Consider the following 18,987-nt stretch of genomic DNA (forward strand, 5'->3'; position numbering starts at 1 on the left):
ATGTAAGGAGCTTCTTGAAAGAGAACTATTTTCTATGGTGATATGTTGGCTACTGAATATGGGAAGTGAGACTCGGTAAAAAAAAAAAAAGAAACCTGAAGCTGTATGTATTACCACTAGGTTACTCTGTTTTATTCTTTCAAAAATTAGAGAAATGTTGGTCATTCTTTGGAAGTCTCATGGCTGTTATAAGAGTCTATTTACTTATCAGAGAATGGACACAGAGCGCTAATTTTAGTAATACTAATCATGCTAATCAACACCATCTGAAATCATAGTAAAGTCTTGCGTGGAGAAATGTAGAGCAGCAACTGCTGTCTCACCACCTGCTTCTGTACAGTCACAACAAATAAATAAATGTTTAACAAACATATCTGTAAAAAAATCAGTTACATGCTTTTTCTTTCCAGATATTAAAATGAATACTGCCATTTATTTTGAAGGATTTTGTACATTCCATTTTGAGATGTGCAGAAATGACATGCCGTTCTTTTTAGTTGGATTTAATTTGTTCGGACACCTTGGGGACACAGCTGTCCAACATTTTTTAGAAATCCTTTTTTTTTTTTTTTCCCATAAATATTTAGCTGATTTTCAAGTCCAGAACGTTGAAAAGTAGTACTTTATTATATTTTGACGATCCTATAGAAAAATCTGATCTATCCAACACTAGTGTCTGCATATCAGAACTCCCAGGAATCTGAGATTGTAGACTGGCCACAACTTGGCCATCTAGCAGGAAAACATCTGTTAAACCTGAGTTAGCAGACCTCTGGAGAAAGGTTGCTTCTTACACTGATATATACATGACATGGATAAACCTCACTGCTTTCAGTAATGAGTGGCTTCGCTGGGCTTGGAGTTCACTTGGGGTAAGAGGAGGATAAATTGGGCTTGAGAGAGAATGGAAGGGAATATGGAGGAGCTGAGGAAGGAGGTGATAAATGACAAGATCAACAGATACAGACGAAGATGATGGGAAAAAGTGCGAGAGTCAAAACTAAAGGGTTCGAGAAAGCAGTGATGGATGACATGATGAAATGACACACAGGAATACTCTGATCTTTCCAGGCTTGGTGGATTGACTCGGAACATCTTATTAAACATGAGAGTGCACTAACGCAACAGGAGTGATGCAGGCAAAGAGGGCCTTGCTTGTATAAAACAATCTGGGGGAAATATTACACTGGGATGACTCATCTCTCTCAGGAAAAACACTGTTGATACAAGCTGGCAGTTTACCTGTTAATAACTCCTGGTGATACAGCACAGACAGAGTTGTTGGATTACTTATTGGACTTTGGACATTGGGCTTATTTTCTTGGGCAGAATTTATTAGACAGCCCAAGGGAACTCCCAAACGGGCCCGTTTAATCGAGACTCTCTAACAAATGTATATATGAGCGAGTTTAGGTTAAGTGAAGGCGTACATCGGCACACAAACACAGAAAACTGCATCCAAATGGCTGCGTACTGTACATGCAGATGTAAAAACAAACGGACTTCACACCCAGGTGAACAAGTGGAAACACATATTCACACGTGTACATTCTCCCTCGCACAGGGAATGAGCAGCAAACCAGCTTCTCCTGTCTCACTGTGCGTCATTTACAGCTCAGTTGACCGCAGCATCCTGGTGCGAAAGCCAGCAGCTGCAGCAGCAGCCAGCATGCTCCATAATCAACCAAGCTGGGAGTGGTTTTAATGGGGGGAATCCCTTTCTTACTCGCTTTATTCTTCCGTCCAAGTCAAATAACAGTCCAAGGCAAGTTTCTCCATCCTCCCTGTATCTGTTTTTCCTCTCTAAGACCAAACTGCCACCCTAGCTTCGCCCTTAAAGATGTGGCAGCCAAAGGACATTGCTGCTAGAGTTTGAAGGTGTTGAGTGAATGTAAAGATGTACAACAAAAACCGACGGACAAATCGCTGAACTATTAGAGAGAAGGTGCCATCTTTGGGCTTATTACTGTAGACATTAACTTCTCAATTTAACTAGCAGGGTTTAACAGTATGAAGCATCCGTACAGGTTGCAAGTTCATCTGACATAAGCCACCGTGCACGCTGATTAACTCACACTAATAGGAATTTAAGGGTTTTTGCACTCCTGACAGTCCCATAGACTCGATTCGACTGGGCATCAAAATTGCAACATTTGTCACATTTTCAGTTGGTGTAATTTATTTTCACACTGCACTGTGTCAAACTCACCAAACTCTTTGAGCCACCTGTTTACCTTTATCCCTGTGGTGTCAGTACACCAAGAACCACAACACGAAAAACTGAAGAAGACACTGAGTGTAACTTCCTCTTTCACAAAATGCAAACAAAAATGGATTGGTGTTTTTAGAGGTTGTAGAATCTCTCTTTTGTCATTGATGAAGGACCAAAAGCTCTTTCTCTCAGTAGTTCTACACACACGCCTATGTTTTGGTCATAGTTACCCAGAATGCCCTGCACTATAGTTTGCCTCCTGCTTTCTGTGCGGTATCCAATCCACTTGGCATTCGCATGTGCATTCTGAGCTCCCTGAGTAAGACTTTTTGGTGCACATTCACACCTCCCCAAACCAACTGGACTTTCTATATAAATGAACCAGAGTTAGATTAAAGCGGACTAAAGAGGGCCGGTGTGAATGCATACCCAGACTCCCCAGTTGACCTTCACTCTAATATGAATGTTTTGGACTTTAAGATGAAGTTGGTGCATCCCTTCAAATCTAAACACGGCTATGCCTTGGAGTGATGCGTTTTGAGAAAAACTTGACAAACTACTGGTAAAACACTACATAGACAAAAGAAAAAGAAAGGGTAAGAAATACATTTGAGGGAAAAATCATGTTGCTAAAGAGAGGAAGAAAAATGAAGTTCAACAACATTTTAAAGCATCTTCCCCTCAGAGACATTATAGGGTAGGAAGTACAAGGGGGCTGTAATCAGAAGCTGGTTAAATATCTTTTGGGCAAGAAGCAGGGATTAAATTACTTCCTCATTTTTAGTTTTCTATTTCACCTTACTACATAGTTCATAGATCCATCTTTTTCTATGGGAGGACTTACCCCATCCACTGCATGTACTCAGACTGAGTAGACTTCCCTGTCTGGCTGCAGTCAAGGCCCGTCTCCTACATAAAATATGTGCTGCATTACAAAGACATCTGATATTGTGAAACTCAGTAGGATTTCTTGCTACTTCTTTGGGAAACCTATGTATATATTTTAAATTCATAAAAACTACACCTGCGCGGCTAATGCAATAACTTGTCGGTAATCAAGTGTACATGCACACACATATCCCCTGCAGGCTGACGCTGTGAATAAAACAGAGGGGAAACCTTCTGGGTGGTGGGAAAAAGGGTGGATGAAAATCATCCTAAAGTGAAATCCATCTATGGCAAACACCCGGGTAAGATGAGATAGGATCGGAGACTGATTTACCGTGTCGGTTTCTCCCTGGCAGCCGTTATCTGACCACTGCCTGGCTGATTTATACCCCACCGTGTACTGGTATCAATTAGCAGAAACCTAAAGGAGTCATTACATAACTAGCAGAGGCCCCTCAAGACCTTCTGGGATGCGAAGAGTAATGGCAGTAATATACTGTCATTCACCACAGAAATACGCTATTCACTCACCACAAGACCACTATAGGACACTAGAGGAAACTGGTTTTGTCGAAGAGGACACTGTCAGCCAAAATGGCACAGCGCAGGAAGCCGTGTGTCATCCAGCCATTTACAAATACAGAGCTGATGATTGGTGATGAGCAACATATGGGTTTCATGACATAAGCCACGTATGACCTAGATAACAGATATGAGTCTTTAAGTCTGAATCTAAGACCAGAATAATAGAATTTCAGGCTGCATAAACTACAGTTTAGGGTTTATCTATTTGTTCCCCTTTATTTATCACAAATGATACAACAATGATGGCTGTTTACAAGAAGTCTCCACAGTTCAAGCATGATGATACTGAGTAAATATCAAAAAAGCCTTTTCTGGCATTTTCTATGTTTTTGTTTTTATACTGAACTTAATAAGAAATCCATCTGTTCAGTATAGATCTGACTGTGTAATACAGAACAAGGTGTAAGCAAGAGTTTCCTAGAGACTGAAAGAAAAAAAGCCAAAGAGAGAATTAATTTATGTTTTTATGTACATATGCTTATTTGATTTAATAGCTAAGCTGAATGTTTGATCACCTGTCAGTGTTTGTTTAGTATGAAGTCATTATCTGTTTAGTTATAATGAAGAATAAAACTTATGGCTAAACTGGACTGTAGTTAAGTAGTCGTAGCTATTGTTTTGGTACAAATTCAACAATTTATTTGTATGAAAAAAGTGGGAGTCCTAAAACGTAGGCTGGAAATAGTAAAACAAGTCCTTATTACTTAGTTCAATAATCTTGGAGAAAAGAAATAGTCAGATTTAATATGCAATAAAAGCTTAGAACAACGTTGTGGTCGTAAGCGTTATAAACACCGTCATACAGAGCACGGATACATCTTCATTTGTAAGTAGCTTTGGATAAAAGCCTCTGCCAGATGCATAAACATAAAGCTCTGTGAACCTAATCCAAACTCACGTCTCCAGCTGCAACACACACTTCATTGTTCAATTGCTTCATTGTTCATTGTTCAATTGCTTGGAATCAGCAAATTACCCAATCAAATGGCAGCAATTCAACACATCTGACCATATAGGTATAGTTAGGACTGCATGGCGAAGTTCAAACCAAGCATCAGACTGATGCTCCAATAAGAGAGAAAATATACAGTGAGCTTTAGTTGTGTGGCTCAAAATGCCTTGATGTGCAATGATGCATTAAGAACAAGTAGCTGCCCTCAGATGATTTACCTTCCCTGGACGATTAGAACCAATACATCGACTAAAGCCTGAGAGAATGTTCCTTTCAGCAAAGCAATCATATGATCATAATTTCAAAAAGTGGTTTGGGAAATTCAAAAAAAAAAAAAAAAAAAAAGACGACATACATATTAAGTGTCTTTTGTGTCGATTCACAAAAACAAGATTTAAAACTACCAACAAAGGGTCCACAGAAGCAAATAACAAAGGAAAAAGTTTTGAACATGTGTGTTTCCCCAATACCATGCACCAACACCAATGTGTGTGTTTTAAAGGAAGTCAGGGGCACGGTAAAAAAGAGAGCCGAGAGATTAGGGAGGGTCCCGTTTCATGGACATCTGTTCTCCCTCTTTTGCCCACCCTCCTCCTCTCTTCTGTTGAACTATAAATGCCCCCCTACCTTTGGGAGCGGTGAGCCACGGATGGAGCTAGGAATGCAGGGCTTCCACTTGCTTTTCATTAACACAGGATCTGGTAACACACCTCACTGTCAACCTAATCCCCGCTCTCTCCATCTTGTCCCCTGGCTGAAGGGCTGCTAGCCCAGGTACAGAGCCCCAGATGTTTCACGGGAGGCGAGGGGGGCTGCAGATGAAGCCAGGTTGGAATAGGGTGATTGGAACGACAGAAACGGAGAGACTCTGCGTACTGATCACATAGAGCAGTATTCTGTTTCAATGTCCATCCTGTATTACAGCAAATCTCATGTTGTCGTTCATCCTGCCCTCTCTCTTTTCCACCCTGCAGCTTTTTTTTATCCTGAGTTATGTCCCTCAGTAGCTCATCTATTCTATTTTCAGACGACCTTTCTCGTCATCCACTTTGTTCATTAAACCTTTTATTTTCACCAACTAATTATAAAACACCCTTTGAATTATTGTTGCATCACTTCCTTTTCTTTGTCTGTCTTTTTGTTTGGCCTTAAACAAAAACGTGACCCTGATACCTGTTCAATATCTGGCCCATTAGTTGTAGTTTGCCATTAAAGTCCAGCAGAGAAACAGCAGCAGAAGCAGTCGTGGTATTCCATTCTTCTGTCCAACATCTCACATACAGCCCCTCTCAGGGGGGCACTTCCAGCTGACTTATTACGCCAGCTCAAAGGCTCAACCTTAGTGAACAGAATCCTGACCTTTATCTCTGGAAAGAAAAACCCAGGTATCCTTTTTTTTTCTTTTAGGAATGGAGTAGAATGAGTGGTGAGTGATGGAGTTGGTGCAGTTGAGGCTAAAAGTCAGCAGATACATCTATTGTCACCAGAGATCAGGCTGTGTAATTGGAGACAGTTTGTCTTCTTCGATGCCAGTAAATCTGGAACCATTATTTGTCCAAACCCTCACAGGAACTAAGCTATATATTTGTCAGATATCTACAGTGTCTTAGAAATTAATTCTTACCAGGGCTGGCACTTTAACTCACTTGTTTCAATTACGGTAGTTAATTACATAGATCTTAATGCAAATACGGTACTCTAGTTTTTTTCTATTTTTTCCGTGACTAACCCTACATTACAGTACAAAAGAGGTTTCTCCATGATTTGGGTATTCTCTACCAAACCTGCACACACAACAGTTGGATTTCTACTGATATTACAGCTAGACTATATTTACCAATTAGGAGACTTCTGAAGGCACTCTGTTGTAAAGTCTTTAATTACAGGCTATCAGAGTAAATGGGGTTGGTATGGAAATGAATGCCAAACATTTTCAGATTTTTACTTGTAATAAAAAAAAAAATTTGAAAGGAATATTTTTCCTTCTGCCTCAACATTGGCGTACATGGTTTTGGTTTATTACACACACTTCAAATAAAAGACAAAGCTTGTGCTTGTAATGTGACAAAATGTGAAAGGGAGTAGAAACTATTTGCGCCTTTGGTCTGTGGCTACTACAACGGATACACCGACGGCCTGTTTCATTTTAGATACAAAGATGGAAGACACCAGTCAACCCTCAAGATGTGGTTCAATCTACATAGCTTCAGATGAATAGAGTGCTGTAAGAAAAGATAAGAATTGTTTAGTCTTAGCCCTAGTTTGTAAGGGACTGTATGTGGCTTCTGTGTAAGTTAGACGCATTATCCAGAAGCCCAGTCTGTGATGGAACGTCCTTAAGGTGTAATGCTGGATCAGAAGAAAGTCACTTAATCTTTCTTTTTAGCTGTAACAACCAGGATGTTAAACGAGAGCCAGGGGAATGATGCTGGTGAAGGTAATAAACATGGTTTCTGGGTAACGTGGAAAATCTTTAGCAGAAGTGACTCCTTTTATATTCCAGTGATGGAAACAAACAATATTCATAAAAATATAGTTCGTTCTGTCTCCACTCTCCACAAATCAAAGCACTTTGAAAAGTACTACTGGAGCAAAAGGGAGCAAAAGCCGTAAACCGATTAAATTTACATCAGAGGAGATGATTTCAAGCTCCTTTCATGTCAGCAGAGTAGTGTCTATAATGCTTTTTCACTGCTCGGAATAAAACCAATTCAAACTCAACTGTATTTTCTTTCTTCTTTTTTTTTACCATCACCATTTTAAAAACAGATGACAGCTGAAAGGCTGGTGGAAATCAGAGCGGCGCAGCAGCACCGGCTATTGTGTCACTGTGCAGTTATGCAGATTTGAGTAAACAAACTGCAAATTGTTTGAGGTTTTAATTAACATTTTTGACAATCATTTTATCTGGAGTAACCCTATATTAACAACATCTGTAAAACAGATGCAGGCTCTTAAAAGAGCCCTGCTCCAGCTCTGTCCTTGAACCCCTAGGAAAAAAAACAAAAAACCAAGAGATGTTTTGCTCAGCAGCACTGAGGTATAAAGCATCTTCTTGCAAAAATGATGAGGCAGACTGTTTCTTGTTATCTACTACATGTAGCATGTCGGCTCGGTATTCCTCCTTTTATGCTTCCATTTCTGCGTACTGTTCAATTTGAAAGACGTGCCAAGAAATGAGAAATCCTTGGTGATTTGCTGCAGCAAGCAGCCTCACACCCGGCGGCGACTGAGAAACCGGATGCTTTTTCATTTACGTTAGCAATAAGTTCTGATTGTCATAATGGAAACACGGTGATGCCTTCTGGATAGCAGCGCTGATGAAACCAGAGGTTCGTCCCAACACAAAACAAACATTTTCCTCTCGCACACGCCGGCATTAATGCACGGAAAGCTCTCTCTGAGATCCTAACACACACCAGTGTAATCAAATCCACACAGTCCCACAACAACCTGAGATCCAACACTAACACAAATATCTCATGTTACAGTTTACAGACGAACCTTGTTTTTGGCTGAGGATGGCTTTGGGAAGAACATTTAAAAAAAAAAAAACGAACAAAACAAAACAAAAAAACAAACAGGAATATTCCAGAAAATACTGAAAGCATTACTGGAGATTGTCTTCTGATCTTTTTCAGCGCGAGTCAAGGACAGAACGTTGAATCTTCCCAGCAGGATTATACATCAAACATTCTTTTAGAAAACAAAAATATCAAGAGGAAAGTTTGAACTCATGCTACTCGGCCGATTAACAAAGATTCACAAGAGACAACTCTCAACTAAACGCAGACAGACATATTAGAAACTAATGGCTTTTTGCTTGAGAGGCTGTATACAGCTGTGTGCTATCAAACCCTGTGTGAGGGAGGATGCTTTAAGGGCCTGGAAGGATTCCTGTTGGCTCAGAAACTTAATCTGCTTACTAGATGAGTGACACAACACTAAAACGGTACATGCATAGGCTTAGTTTAATGCATTACTGAGCACGCTACTCGGAAATGATCGACTCTGACGCATGAGGTGAGGTTGTTTTCCAGTGCTCCCCGTTTCAAGACTATCACTGAAGCAGTTTATTCAGACAGAATAAAGCAGATCATAACCAAAGAGGTTAGATCAGGGGGTGTCCAAACTTATTGCACCCTGGGTCAAATTCACCAAGCTGAAAACACTCAGAGAGCCAGAGTGTTTCCGCCAATTAAAAATGCAAAAGGTAATTTTATAGTAGGTCTTTCATTTAATTTTAAACATGCAATAGTTCCAAGGAACAAAACAATTTATTATAGATCCTGAAAACAGTCCTTCATAAAACAAAGATGTACAGTTTTATAACTTTTCTCGTCAAATGCTTTCTTTTTTGTTAGTTTGGAAAACATTTTCATTCTAATCTGAACAACAAAACAAGAACTTCCCTTCGATTTCCTTGATGTGTTTAGGCAAATTTCAGGACTGGCTGGTTTGTTGACTAATTATATACGTCACAATCAAGTAGCTGAAGCTTGGAAATTGCAGCTCAGAGGAGGAGCTTCGTCCTTGAAGGCGGGGCTAGATACACCCAGGTGTTTTGCCTGGGAGGACTCCCACGGCTTAATGGTTGCCGTGGGAGATTAAAGGACTTCTCAAACATGCATGTACAACTCTTTGGACAGCCCTGGGTTACACAGCTCCATTTTTAATAAAGAAAAAACCAGGAGTTACTTTAGGCTTTGTTGCTTTGACTGAAAAAGCGATGAAACATGTTTTTTACTTACCGTCTATCCGAGGCCCTGACTTCATGGTGAGACATGATGTCATAGCCGACACGGATACCGTGACGCTGGGCTTCATCGGACAGGCCTCTGTCTCCATGACTACGACAATTTGTGCCGTGTGCAGTGAGACTTTGTGGAAGGTCAGAGCCGTGGCCGGACTCGCTCTACCCAGGACCGATGCTTCGTGGTGTGGGTCTAATCGGTGGGGGGAGGCTCGCTGTGCTGACTTTTTTGGAGATGAGTGAGGAGTGGAGAAGGCAGACGGTGTTTTGCTGGAGCTTTCCCAAGTGTAGTTTGGCAGGACCTTCTGCAGGTAGGCTTTGGCCTGCTCCATTTTCATTAGAGTGGGACTGATTTTCAGGGGACGACACAGCTCCACGTTTAGCTCGGCTGAAAAGAAACGGGAAAAAAAACAAAGCAGGGTTAGAGAAAGGAAAATTCTGTAAAACAAAATTAAATTGAAACAGCATTGCAAGTAAACGTTTTTTTTTCTTCCAAGGACAGGTTCTGATCGGGCAATTTTCAGAGAAGCCTATTTGTGCTCATCCTGATTTGTGTCCATGATGTGCGGCTGAGTCCGGAAAAAAGTCCCACCAGGAAGCACAGAGAGTGAAGCTTTTGGGAAGGTAATAAAAAGATGTTCTCTCAGTAATAAACAAATCTCTTTTGTTTGGGAAATTTGGGAAAAAAAGGGACTTTTCTTTATTTTTTTAAACACACATAAACATCTCCTGAAATAGACCATGAGACTATTGAAGTTTCAAATGACTTGCAAACAATCTAATGATAAGCCATTTGACTTTTTTTTTTAAAGCAGTTCCCTTTAAAGTTTGTAAGAATAGGAACAGAAATAGCATAAATCCACTATTGGCGGGGGGCCTTGCTGTTTACAACCTTCCCTTCAAATTTGGAAAACCCACAATAAACTGGTCACAATCCATCTGGGGGTTTTAAGACAAGGCAGGCTTCATGAGTGTTTCTCTGAACAGATCTAAAGCTATCTAACCCATGGGAAGTCTTGTAAAACAAACTTTGAGCTCTTCTCTTCTCCAATCACAAAGTCCGCATGCAACGAGTTGGCATGCTGAGCTGAGCCCAGCACGCACACACGCAGAGTTCCTGGCTGCCTCCCTGTAACATCCTAACGTGGCAGCGGCGAACAGCAGCAGAAAATATCTTCTTCATGCCTTCTACGTTAATCAGACGCTGCTCTATCCTTCACTTCGCCCTCAAAAACACTTGACTGGAATTTACGGAGGAGCAGGAATTAACCCGATGCCGCTTTACACCGGTTCTATTAGCACGTTTTTCCACTTGGTTATGATGATGGGAGAGGGGAAGCGGACGAAAGCAAGCGCAGTTGTTTCTGTTGGTCTCGTTTAAACAGTTTTAGGGGGTTTAAACCTTCTGTTCGACTCCAATCCAGGGAAGGTGCACACTGGAGTGTGCCACACATAAACCCCCCCCACACACACACACACACTTTACTTACGCACACGAAAAGAGAAGAAAAACTGAAGTCCATCTAATTTGTTTCAGTGGAAGTGGTAATAGGATGGCTGCCAAAAGCGAGTGAATTCATATTTGGTGGAATCTGCAGGGCAAAGTCCTGCACATGACCAGTTTTACTAGAAATAATATTGTAATGATTTAGTTTTTTTGTATAGTGCCTTGAGATGACATTTGTTGTGAAGTGGCTCCATATAGGTAAATTGAATTGAAACATTTCCAGCGGTGAAATTAACTGTTTACATGCATCTTTTTAGATTCCTCTGCTCACCTTCCTCTCCTCCTCTGTCCTGCTTTTATGTCTTTGTTCATATTTTGGTTCTTTTGTAGTCCACAGTTTTTTTAATCTCTTACTTTTCTTTGAGCAGCCACCTAATCAACCCCCTCTAACCACATAAATATGTCTGTGATCACCCAGTCAGGGCCAGAGCAGCCTTGACTCACTATACATTGAGGCCTGCTTCTGATTATTGGTTGCCCTCCTTTCCCAAGTTCCTTTCTGCCCCACCTTTAAAAAAAAGCACCCAACTGCCCCAACCCCAGGCAGCTTAAGGGTGATGGTAAGTGATTTATTGCCTGTTTGACCCATCTGAAATTCACCTGTGAGAGCAGAGCAACTGCACCAATCTATTTTTTTTTTATATATATTTTTTATTAATTTTATACCTTATACCAAATAAAAATTCATGGAAGACAATTCAAGTTGGACTGATGTTTATATTCTGTATACAGAAAAAACCCACGTATATATCTCGGTACAGCTTTACTTCTGCCACCACTAAGAGGTGAGAACTTTAGTAGCAGTAAAAAGTGCTTGATACCGACTTCCAGCATAACATAAACCAACATTTCAGGCCGGAGACTCTGAACAGAGAAACTCAGACCGAAGGTAGAAAGATGTGTTGCTGTTCACATATCTTTAAAGACAACCCTTTAATTCGAACAGGCTGTAAGGAATCATACACTGGCCCTTCTCAGTTGTCAGCATCTATTACTGCTGAAGAAAGTAGAACTTCAGGGTCTGACAGAAACATAAACACACAAGCATACACCTCTGCAAAAAAAAAAAAAAAGCTTGCCTGTGAGTGTGTGTGTTTGGGGAAAGTTGAATATATGACTGTAAACCAGGTGCTTGTGTCTTTTTGGCAGGGTCATCTCCAAAAGTCCCCACTGTGAGCCTGGAGTTGAGTTATCTGTGTGTTCTTTTACGCTCGCTCCTTTGACAGCAGAAAACCTGAGTCAGAAACAAGTCGCAATGTGTCCAATAACACTGGGGCCCATATGTGGAGGGCATAGGTGCATGTCTGTGTTTGGCAATGGGGAATAATATTTGGAGTGGTGTGTGCTGAATACCACAGTTAAAAGAAAGCGTCATAGCCCACAAGGCCAATGACACACGACTCAGATGAAATCTGACTCACATTAGAGACGTTCTGGATGGCATGGAGGGGCAAATGCCTCCATTTACAGTAACTGACAGGATTATCATGAACTACTTGATGGGAAGCAGAGACACACCAGAGTGATGGCTCCAATTTGTTCTAGCTAATCTATGAGCAGCGCCATCTTCGCAGAGAGATGGTTGACCTTTGGCCTCCTAGTGGTTACCTCTAGGACTCACACACTAGCTGTGTTTCCATTACAAATGTCTATATTCTGCTGAAGTCAAATAAACACTATTTACCAATTGCGGTGTTTCCATGGACTAAGAAACACAATTAAAATCACAGGTGGATGCGTTTATTCACTCGATGAGTCATTAAGAAACATGCTCTGCCATCAGCCTCCTACAACTTCTATCCCACCGTCTTCTTTGTGGTTTGCGCCAGCATGCAACGTCTGGTCGATCACGTGACCCGTGTGATGTGGAAAAATGTGTTTCCATTAGAGTTTTACAAAATAATCCAGTTTTGATAATCCAAAACCCCCAGCTCATCCTTGCGACAAAACCTGTACAAAAAAAAGAACCAACAAAAAAACTGTTGTTTCTCTTTTAATTGGAGTGTTTCCATTTAAGGTCATTTGTTTTCAAAATGTCAAATTGCTAAACTAGTTGGTCAACGGAAAAGCAGATGATGACCTGTCCAAAGGCCCGAGGTGAAGAAGATGACAAAAACAAAATACTTAGCACATCTGTGCTGATCAATCATTAAACTCCTGCTTCTGTTAGAAAAGAAAATACTCAGAAAGTATTTTACCTAAATCAACCTCAATCAGCATGATGCACATGTTTGGTGGTAAATTCTGTAACTGCCCGTCTTGCGTGTGTTTGTACGAGCTGTGTTTATGGGAGTGCTTGCGTGCGCCTGTGTGTGTTTGATGAGCGGCTGCTGAGTGACGGTCGGAGCTAAAACACCATCCAGTTTACAGTACACATGTTACAAGTGTTTCCCACTCAGCATCCTTGGAACGGGCGCTTTGATTGGTCCTTCAGAATAAATGCTGCTGAAATTGAGAGCATATTGCTGTAAACACACAGTAAGACGTGGCCTCATGGCGGTCTGCTCTCTGTATGCGCCTGGTTAGAATAAATCAAATGTGAAGCATTGTCGAATTAAAGTAGCGCTGCCAAACATGATAAATACACATCACAAAACACACACGGACATTTGTAAAGGAAGAGGACTGATGAAGGAAAAGCTGATGGCACGTTTTCCTCCTAACAACGTCCTTCACATCTTTTCCGTTTATTCTCTCAATTTGTTGCCTAAATCTTTAAATTAGCTTCTTCCAACAACCAATCCCCTGAAGCCCTTTACCACTGATCCCTGATTTGTGGCGCTCAGCTTTCTTCTGCCTGAAAGTCGGGAATCAATGGTTTCTTTAAAGAGCAACAACAAAGAGTTAATGGTTTCCACAGCTTTATCTAGTCCTTCCTTTGTTCCATCATCCTTGAAGAGGGTAAGTATCTTCTCCAGAGAGTCATCTGACTAAACAACATACAGTTAAGAATGTGTATGTGGATGTGTGCTTGCATGACTAAGTGGCTGAGGGGATGAAGGAGAACCAGTAGCATATGTGGTCAATTTTAGATATTTCCACCAGAGCCTGACCTGCGGCAACCTCACAGAGAGCCTGGATCCTGTCTGAGGCTTTTGGGACCGTCTTGTTAGACTGTGTGTGTACTCGCTGAATAAATATGACTGACTATCTTCTAAACGGTACCACTAAGACAGGTCAAACACCTGGAAGATTTTTTTTCACGTGTTTTATTTTACGCATTACCCAGAAAATGAGCGAGGGATCTTACACATGAAGATTTCATCTGGTGTTCTGAACTATCACTTCTGCATTTGCCGAAACATGCAGTGAGTTTGAAGACGTATTTCTGCTCCTTTGCACGCACCACAAAATTGGGCACAACGGTAGAAGTGGAGATCCACAGTTGTTAAACTTTTCCACGGTTTTAAAAATCTGAAAAGTGTGGTGTGCATTTCTATGCAACTTCAACGAGTCAATGTTTTGCAGAACCACCTTTCACTCTTTCACTGCACATCTAGACTTTTAAATTTTCTCCATAGACTTTTACTTGAATCTAGGTCTGGGCTTTGACTGGTCCATTTTAACATAAATGTGCTTTGATTTGTCATTTAATGGCAGGTTGTAGGTTATGGATTAATATTCGCCTCAATCCCAAATCTTCTGCAGCCTCAATTCTGAACAGTGTCGCTGTCACGCTGTACATGAAAAATACATTTTTGTTTCCTCTTAGGTATATGCTCTCCTTTCCCAACTTTGCGGCTGTGACTGTTTCTGTTTTAGGAAGGCTGACTGAAAAGGCCTGTGGGAGATGTACTGTACCTAACCCAGGATTAAACGTCTCTACAACCTGTCTGCTCTGCTCCCTGGTCTTCATGATGATGTTTATTCACCAACGTTCTCTGAAAATCTGAGGCCTTCACACAGCAGTCATATTCAAACAAATTAGAATATGCATTACAATGAATCACATTTGTCATTAAAAATACTTTTAGAACATTTACAACCAAGTGTTAGACATACTTTCCATTAAGGCTACATTTCTATATTACAATGTTATTTTATTGGCCTGATGTAATCTTCAAATTTTAAATGTCATGTTTTTATTACATGTAAGCAGAAAATGATCATAACTGACAGAAATAAAGGCCTTCACACGTCCATCTGTGTGTAGTTAATGTATATATGTTTCACTTTGTGATAAAGTTCCTGAAATGAATGGACTTGCCAATAAAAATCTGACTTATTGAACGGGTCTGTGTATTGAGATTTAATTACATACAGGCAGATTCACTAGCTCACTGACTTCAGTTGGGATTTTTCCAGAACTGTATCAGCTTCTCCTGGTGCGTCATGTACAAAAAACCTGCAGAAATTCTGATGTCCTTTTATTCTTTAAGGCAAAGTTGGACTTGTAGTTTGGCTGCTCATGTCATCTGGCGCATTGACATTTGGACCGTACTGTATGTTCGCTCGGCCCTGTTGAGAGATGCATGTTGTGTGATTTCAGGTGGACAGAAACAGCTTAAGAATCTGACCTGACAAAAGGAGAGGAGACATGCGGAAGAGCTATTAAACAAATGCTGCATTAAAACCATCATCTGTAACACCTGGAGTTCACCCTGGAGCCCATTCCTGTAAATACGCTCAGGATCTGTCAATGATTGTGGAAGAAGGACAGTCTATATGTCAAGCGTTGTCTGTAGTTATCGTGACAGTGTGTAAGCATTTGCAACATCTGGCCTGGGCTCAGCAAGCTGAAGGATGACCTGCGCCTACACACTCTCTCCAAGAAACCCTCGCAGGGATGAAAAGGGTGCGCTCACCGAGACTCCAAAAGCCCACTCGCACATTTATTCACTGCAGTTGTATTTGGGCAGGATGTCAAACACACCCTAAGGTCAATGGGCTTTGCTAAAATCTGCTCATATGGATATCGTATCAGCCTAAAAATAGCAAGTCAAAGTATATGGAAGGCGTATTTGACACATGCAAACATCCACATTTGGCGCACAGGAACTAGTAGCCTGTGGATCAATGTGAAAAGCACATCCCGGATTTCCTGTGACCAAAAATGCTCCGTGTTATTTAGACAACTTGATATACACAAACTTCCAGACAGCCATGCTTCTTGGCAAGAGTCATTCTAATCCCTGTTGGGCTGGCCTTTGGTTCTGTATCAATCTTTGATCCCATTTAACTCGGAATTGAAAGGTTCTGTGGGCAAGGCGATGCTTTTGGCTCTTTGAAATGTGGGTTTGTAGGGAACATGGTCTTCAAATAATCAGTGTTATTTATTTTAACTCTCTGTAATGTTGATGATGGGAAGTACCAGAGTATGAATTATATGCATCTGCTGCACAGCTTTTCAGCTTTTTCCTTAAAATAGGATGAAGTGTGAAGTTGGTGCAGTGTGTTGGCAGGAATGTACAGAAGGTAAAAATGTGTGTGACCCTCACCTGGTCCGTTGAGGAAATCTTTGATCTGGAAGCAGAGCAGAGGAGGAGGCACACCTGTTTTACTGTCAACCTCTGCAGCCACCGTCTGCAGCCAGCAGACGTTGTAGTCCAGGGTCTCTGGGAGAGTTTTTCCTGGGTCTGGACAACAAGAGACAGACCCAAAAAAATTTTGGGATATGGAAAAAAAATTACTTTTTTGATTTTGATGTCATGTTCAGCTTTATTAGAGCTTGCAAAAAGACTTGAAGAAATGTTTTTTTATAAAAGATTTTTGTGTTTGGAGGACAAATTATTTTGGGCTCTATTAAAATTAGTGTATTTCACAAAACTGCAATGGAAACACTTTTTTTTGCATCAATAACTGGATGTTACTACTGAAGGAAAACATGAAGAAGACGACAAAGTGGTAAAGTGGTAGGAAGATGATGGCGCGGCATGTTTTTTAATGACTTATCCTGGGAACAAATGTGCAATTTTTATTAAATTTTTGACACTAGCAAAATATCTGCAAAGTTTTGCACACATTTGTAATGGAAACACAGCTAGTTAAAGATTTACCTTCTCTAAGGAATACACAAAGACACTATGATTAATGCCAACTGCACAAATCCCTAATACATGGTACTGCAACCAGTTTAAGTAGTAATTCTGCAAATTCTTTGTTCTGAAATATTTTTTATCTAACATGAAATAATTATGTTTTTCTATATGACAGATCTTTGAAAACATCTGAATACGTAGGTCAAAGCTTTACAAAGCAAAGTTCTAATTGGTGCATTTTGACATGATTGTAAGAAAACCTTCTCACCTTGGCACTTGTAGTCAGAAGGTACTCCTCTCAACGCCACATCGAAAACAGACAGCTCCATCTTTTGCTTTCGATGGTGGCAGCTAAGCAGAACGGAAGGCTGCATAAGCTGTACGTACAACAGGGGTTCCAACACCTGATCCCCTGTCCCTCGTCTCCCTGGCTGCCTCACTATGGTAACACCCAGGGCTTGACGAGCCGAGGAACGGGTTGGAGTGGGTAGACCGTCAAGTGAGAGCAAGCTTCCTTTTATGAGTGGAGAAGGTGGCTGAGAGGTGTTGCTGTTCAGGATGTCATCTGCAGTCAGCCCAGCCAGTGAACTCTGGGCAGCTGGGGTTTGATCAGGGGTTGGTGAAGGCGAGAGCGGTGGGGAGTCCGATATAATCTCAGGGTGATTAAGGATGCTCTTTCCCACCTAAACATCACAGAGAATGATTAAATACTGGTACTCTGTGCTTATGACAGTTTACAAGCTAATTAATCTTCTTTTCCCGTTACCTTATCCTCAGGTTCCTTCTTCTCTGGTGTGCTTGGTACATCAGCCAACGTAGTGAGAGCCTTTGGGGTACTCGAACAAGCGTAGGTCATAACAGATAGCTTACTGGCAGTGAGAAAGATGTCAAAAGGGATGAAAGTGAGGTTCTTAGTGATGGTGGACTTGCGAGAGGGCCTTGCAATGCAGTGATGGCTGGTCCCACTTTGCTGCTCTATTTGGATGATGCGAATACGGGTACTGTCACTGCCAAAGCCGCTGTCTTGTCCCGTCCCACTGTGGCGCGATGAAGCGTCACCACTGCCTAAAGGATCTGGATGGACTCCCTTTTGCTCTTTTCTCCTTACCTGTACAAAGAAAGGCAACATTAGGATGCAGGGTTTTTTTTTTTTTTTTTTTTTTACGGATACTGACGTCTCAGAAGGTAGTGACGAGGTAGCCATCTTTGAAGACGCAGACTGACTTTTAGCTTTAGGAAATAAGTGGTGTTAGTGACTCACCATCTGCAGTTAGTGTACAGTAAAGAAATCTTGTGGCGTATGTGAGCATAAGGACCCCAGATATGAAGGTGTGTTCTTTAAGCTTATAGTCTTGCAGTATTTACATTTGACTGCAGGATGATTGATTAATTTTCTGAAGTGGGAAAGAAAGTAGACAATCACTTTATAGTAGATATGAGTTTCTGCGGTAATCCGTCTTGCTGTGTAAGCCAGGCAATCGTTTCCTTTCAGTCAATGTCAGTTTGTCTAGACTCACACCTCTTGTGACCCTTGTTTGGATAAAATGTGTAAAAGCTGATGGAAACATTGAGAATTTGTACATTTGTTTCTTATGTGGGTTCATGAAGACAAATACCAAATACCCACAGTCAAAGAAACCAAAGAAGAAGTGCAGGGTACAGCCACAGACATATTCAAGGCATGCCCTGGGACTTTTTCTGTGGTCAAAAATCATTTTGTAGTTTTTGCAATACTCAAAATGTCTTCAAAAAAAAAAAGGGGCACACTGCCATTATATTAAAATTGTTTTGTGAAGTGACTGTGGTCTTGCCTTTGAAGCAGTTCAGATTTTATGCTCGACTCTAGCTAACTGTTGTCAGGAGGGTTCCTGCCATTGCGGCAATAAAAAGCTTTCAGTGACAGATGACATAAATCAAAAGCGTGGGGCTTTCTGAGTTTCGGGTGACAAAGAAAATGCTACCAAGGAATGTCATCTTAAAACTATGAAGATCTCTCAAGTTGAAATGATGAAACAGGAAGGAGAAAAAACAGACTGAACTCAGTGCAGCCTTCCAAATGAACTGAAATGAGTGAAGTAGATCTTAAGGAAACAAATAAAATGGCTTTTAAAA

The 18,987-nt window shown here is 41.0% G+C and overlaps 1 protein-coding gene across 4 annotated transcripts in view; it reads right to left on the minus strand.

Annotated features, from left to right (window-relative positions):
- LOC122830714 (vacuolar protein sorting-associated protein 13B-like) overlaps nucleotides 1-18,987 on the minus strand; it is a 297,339-nt gene that overhangs the window by 79,383 nt on the left and 198,969 nt on the right. For all 4 annotated transcript variants that reach the window (XM_044116313.1, XM_044116310.1, XM_044116311.1 and 1 more), the window contains 4 exons: nucleotides 17,642-17,983; nucleotides 17,144-17,558; nucleotides 16,336-16,473; nucleotides 9,389-9,778 (listed from right to left, as the gene is read on the minus strand). In XM_044116313.1, coding sequence (XP_043972248.1) covers nucleotides 9,389-9,778; nucleotides 16,336-16,473; nucleotides 17,144-17,558; nucleotides 17,642-17,983 — 1,285 coding nt within the window. The remainder of the gene's footprint in view (nucleotides 1-9,388; nucleotides 9,779-16,335; nucleotides 16,474-17,143; nucleotides 17,559-17,641; nucleotides 17,984-18,987) is intronic.

The sequence above is a fragment of the Gambusia affinis genome, linkage group LG05, assembly GCF_019740435.1.
Source record: "Gambusia affinis linkage group LG05, SWU_Gaff_1.0, whole genome shotgun sequence".
NCBI lineage: Eukaryota > Metazoa > Chordata > Actinopteri > Cyprinodontiformes > Poeciliidae > Gambusia > Gambusia affinis.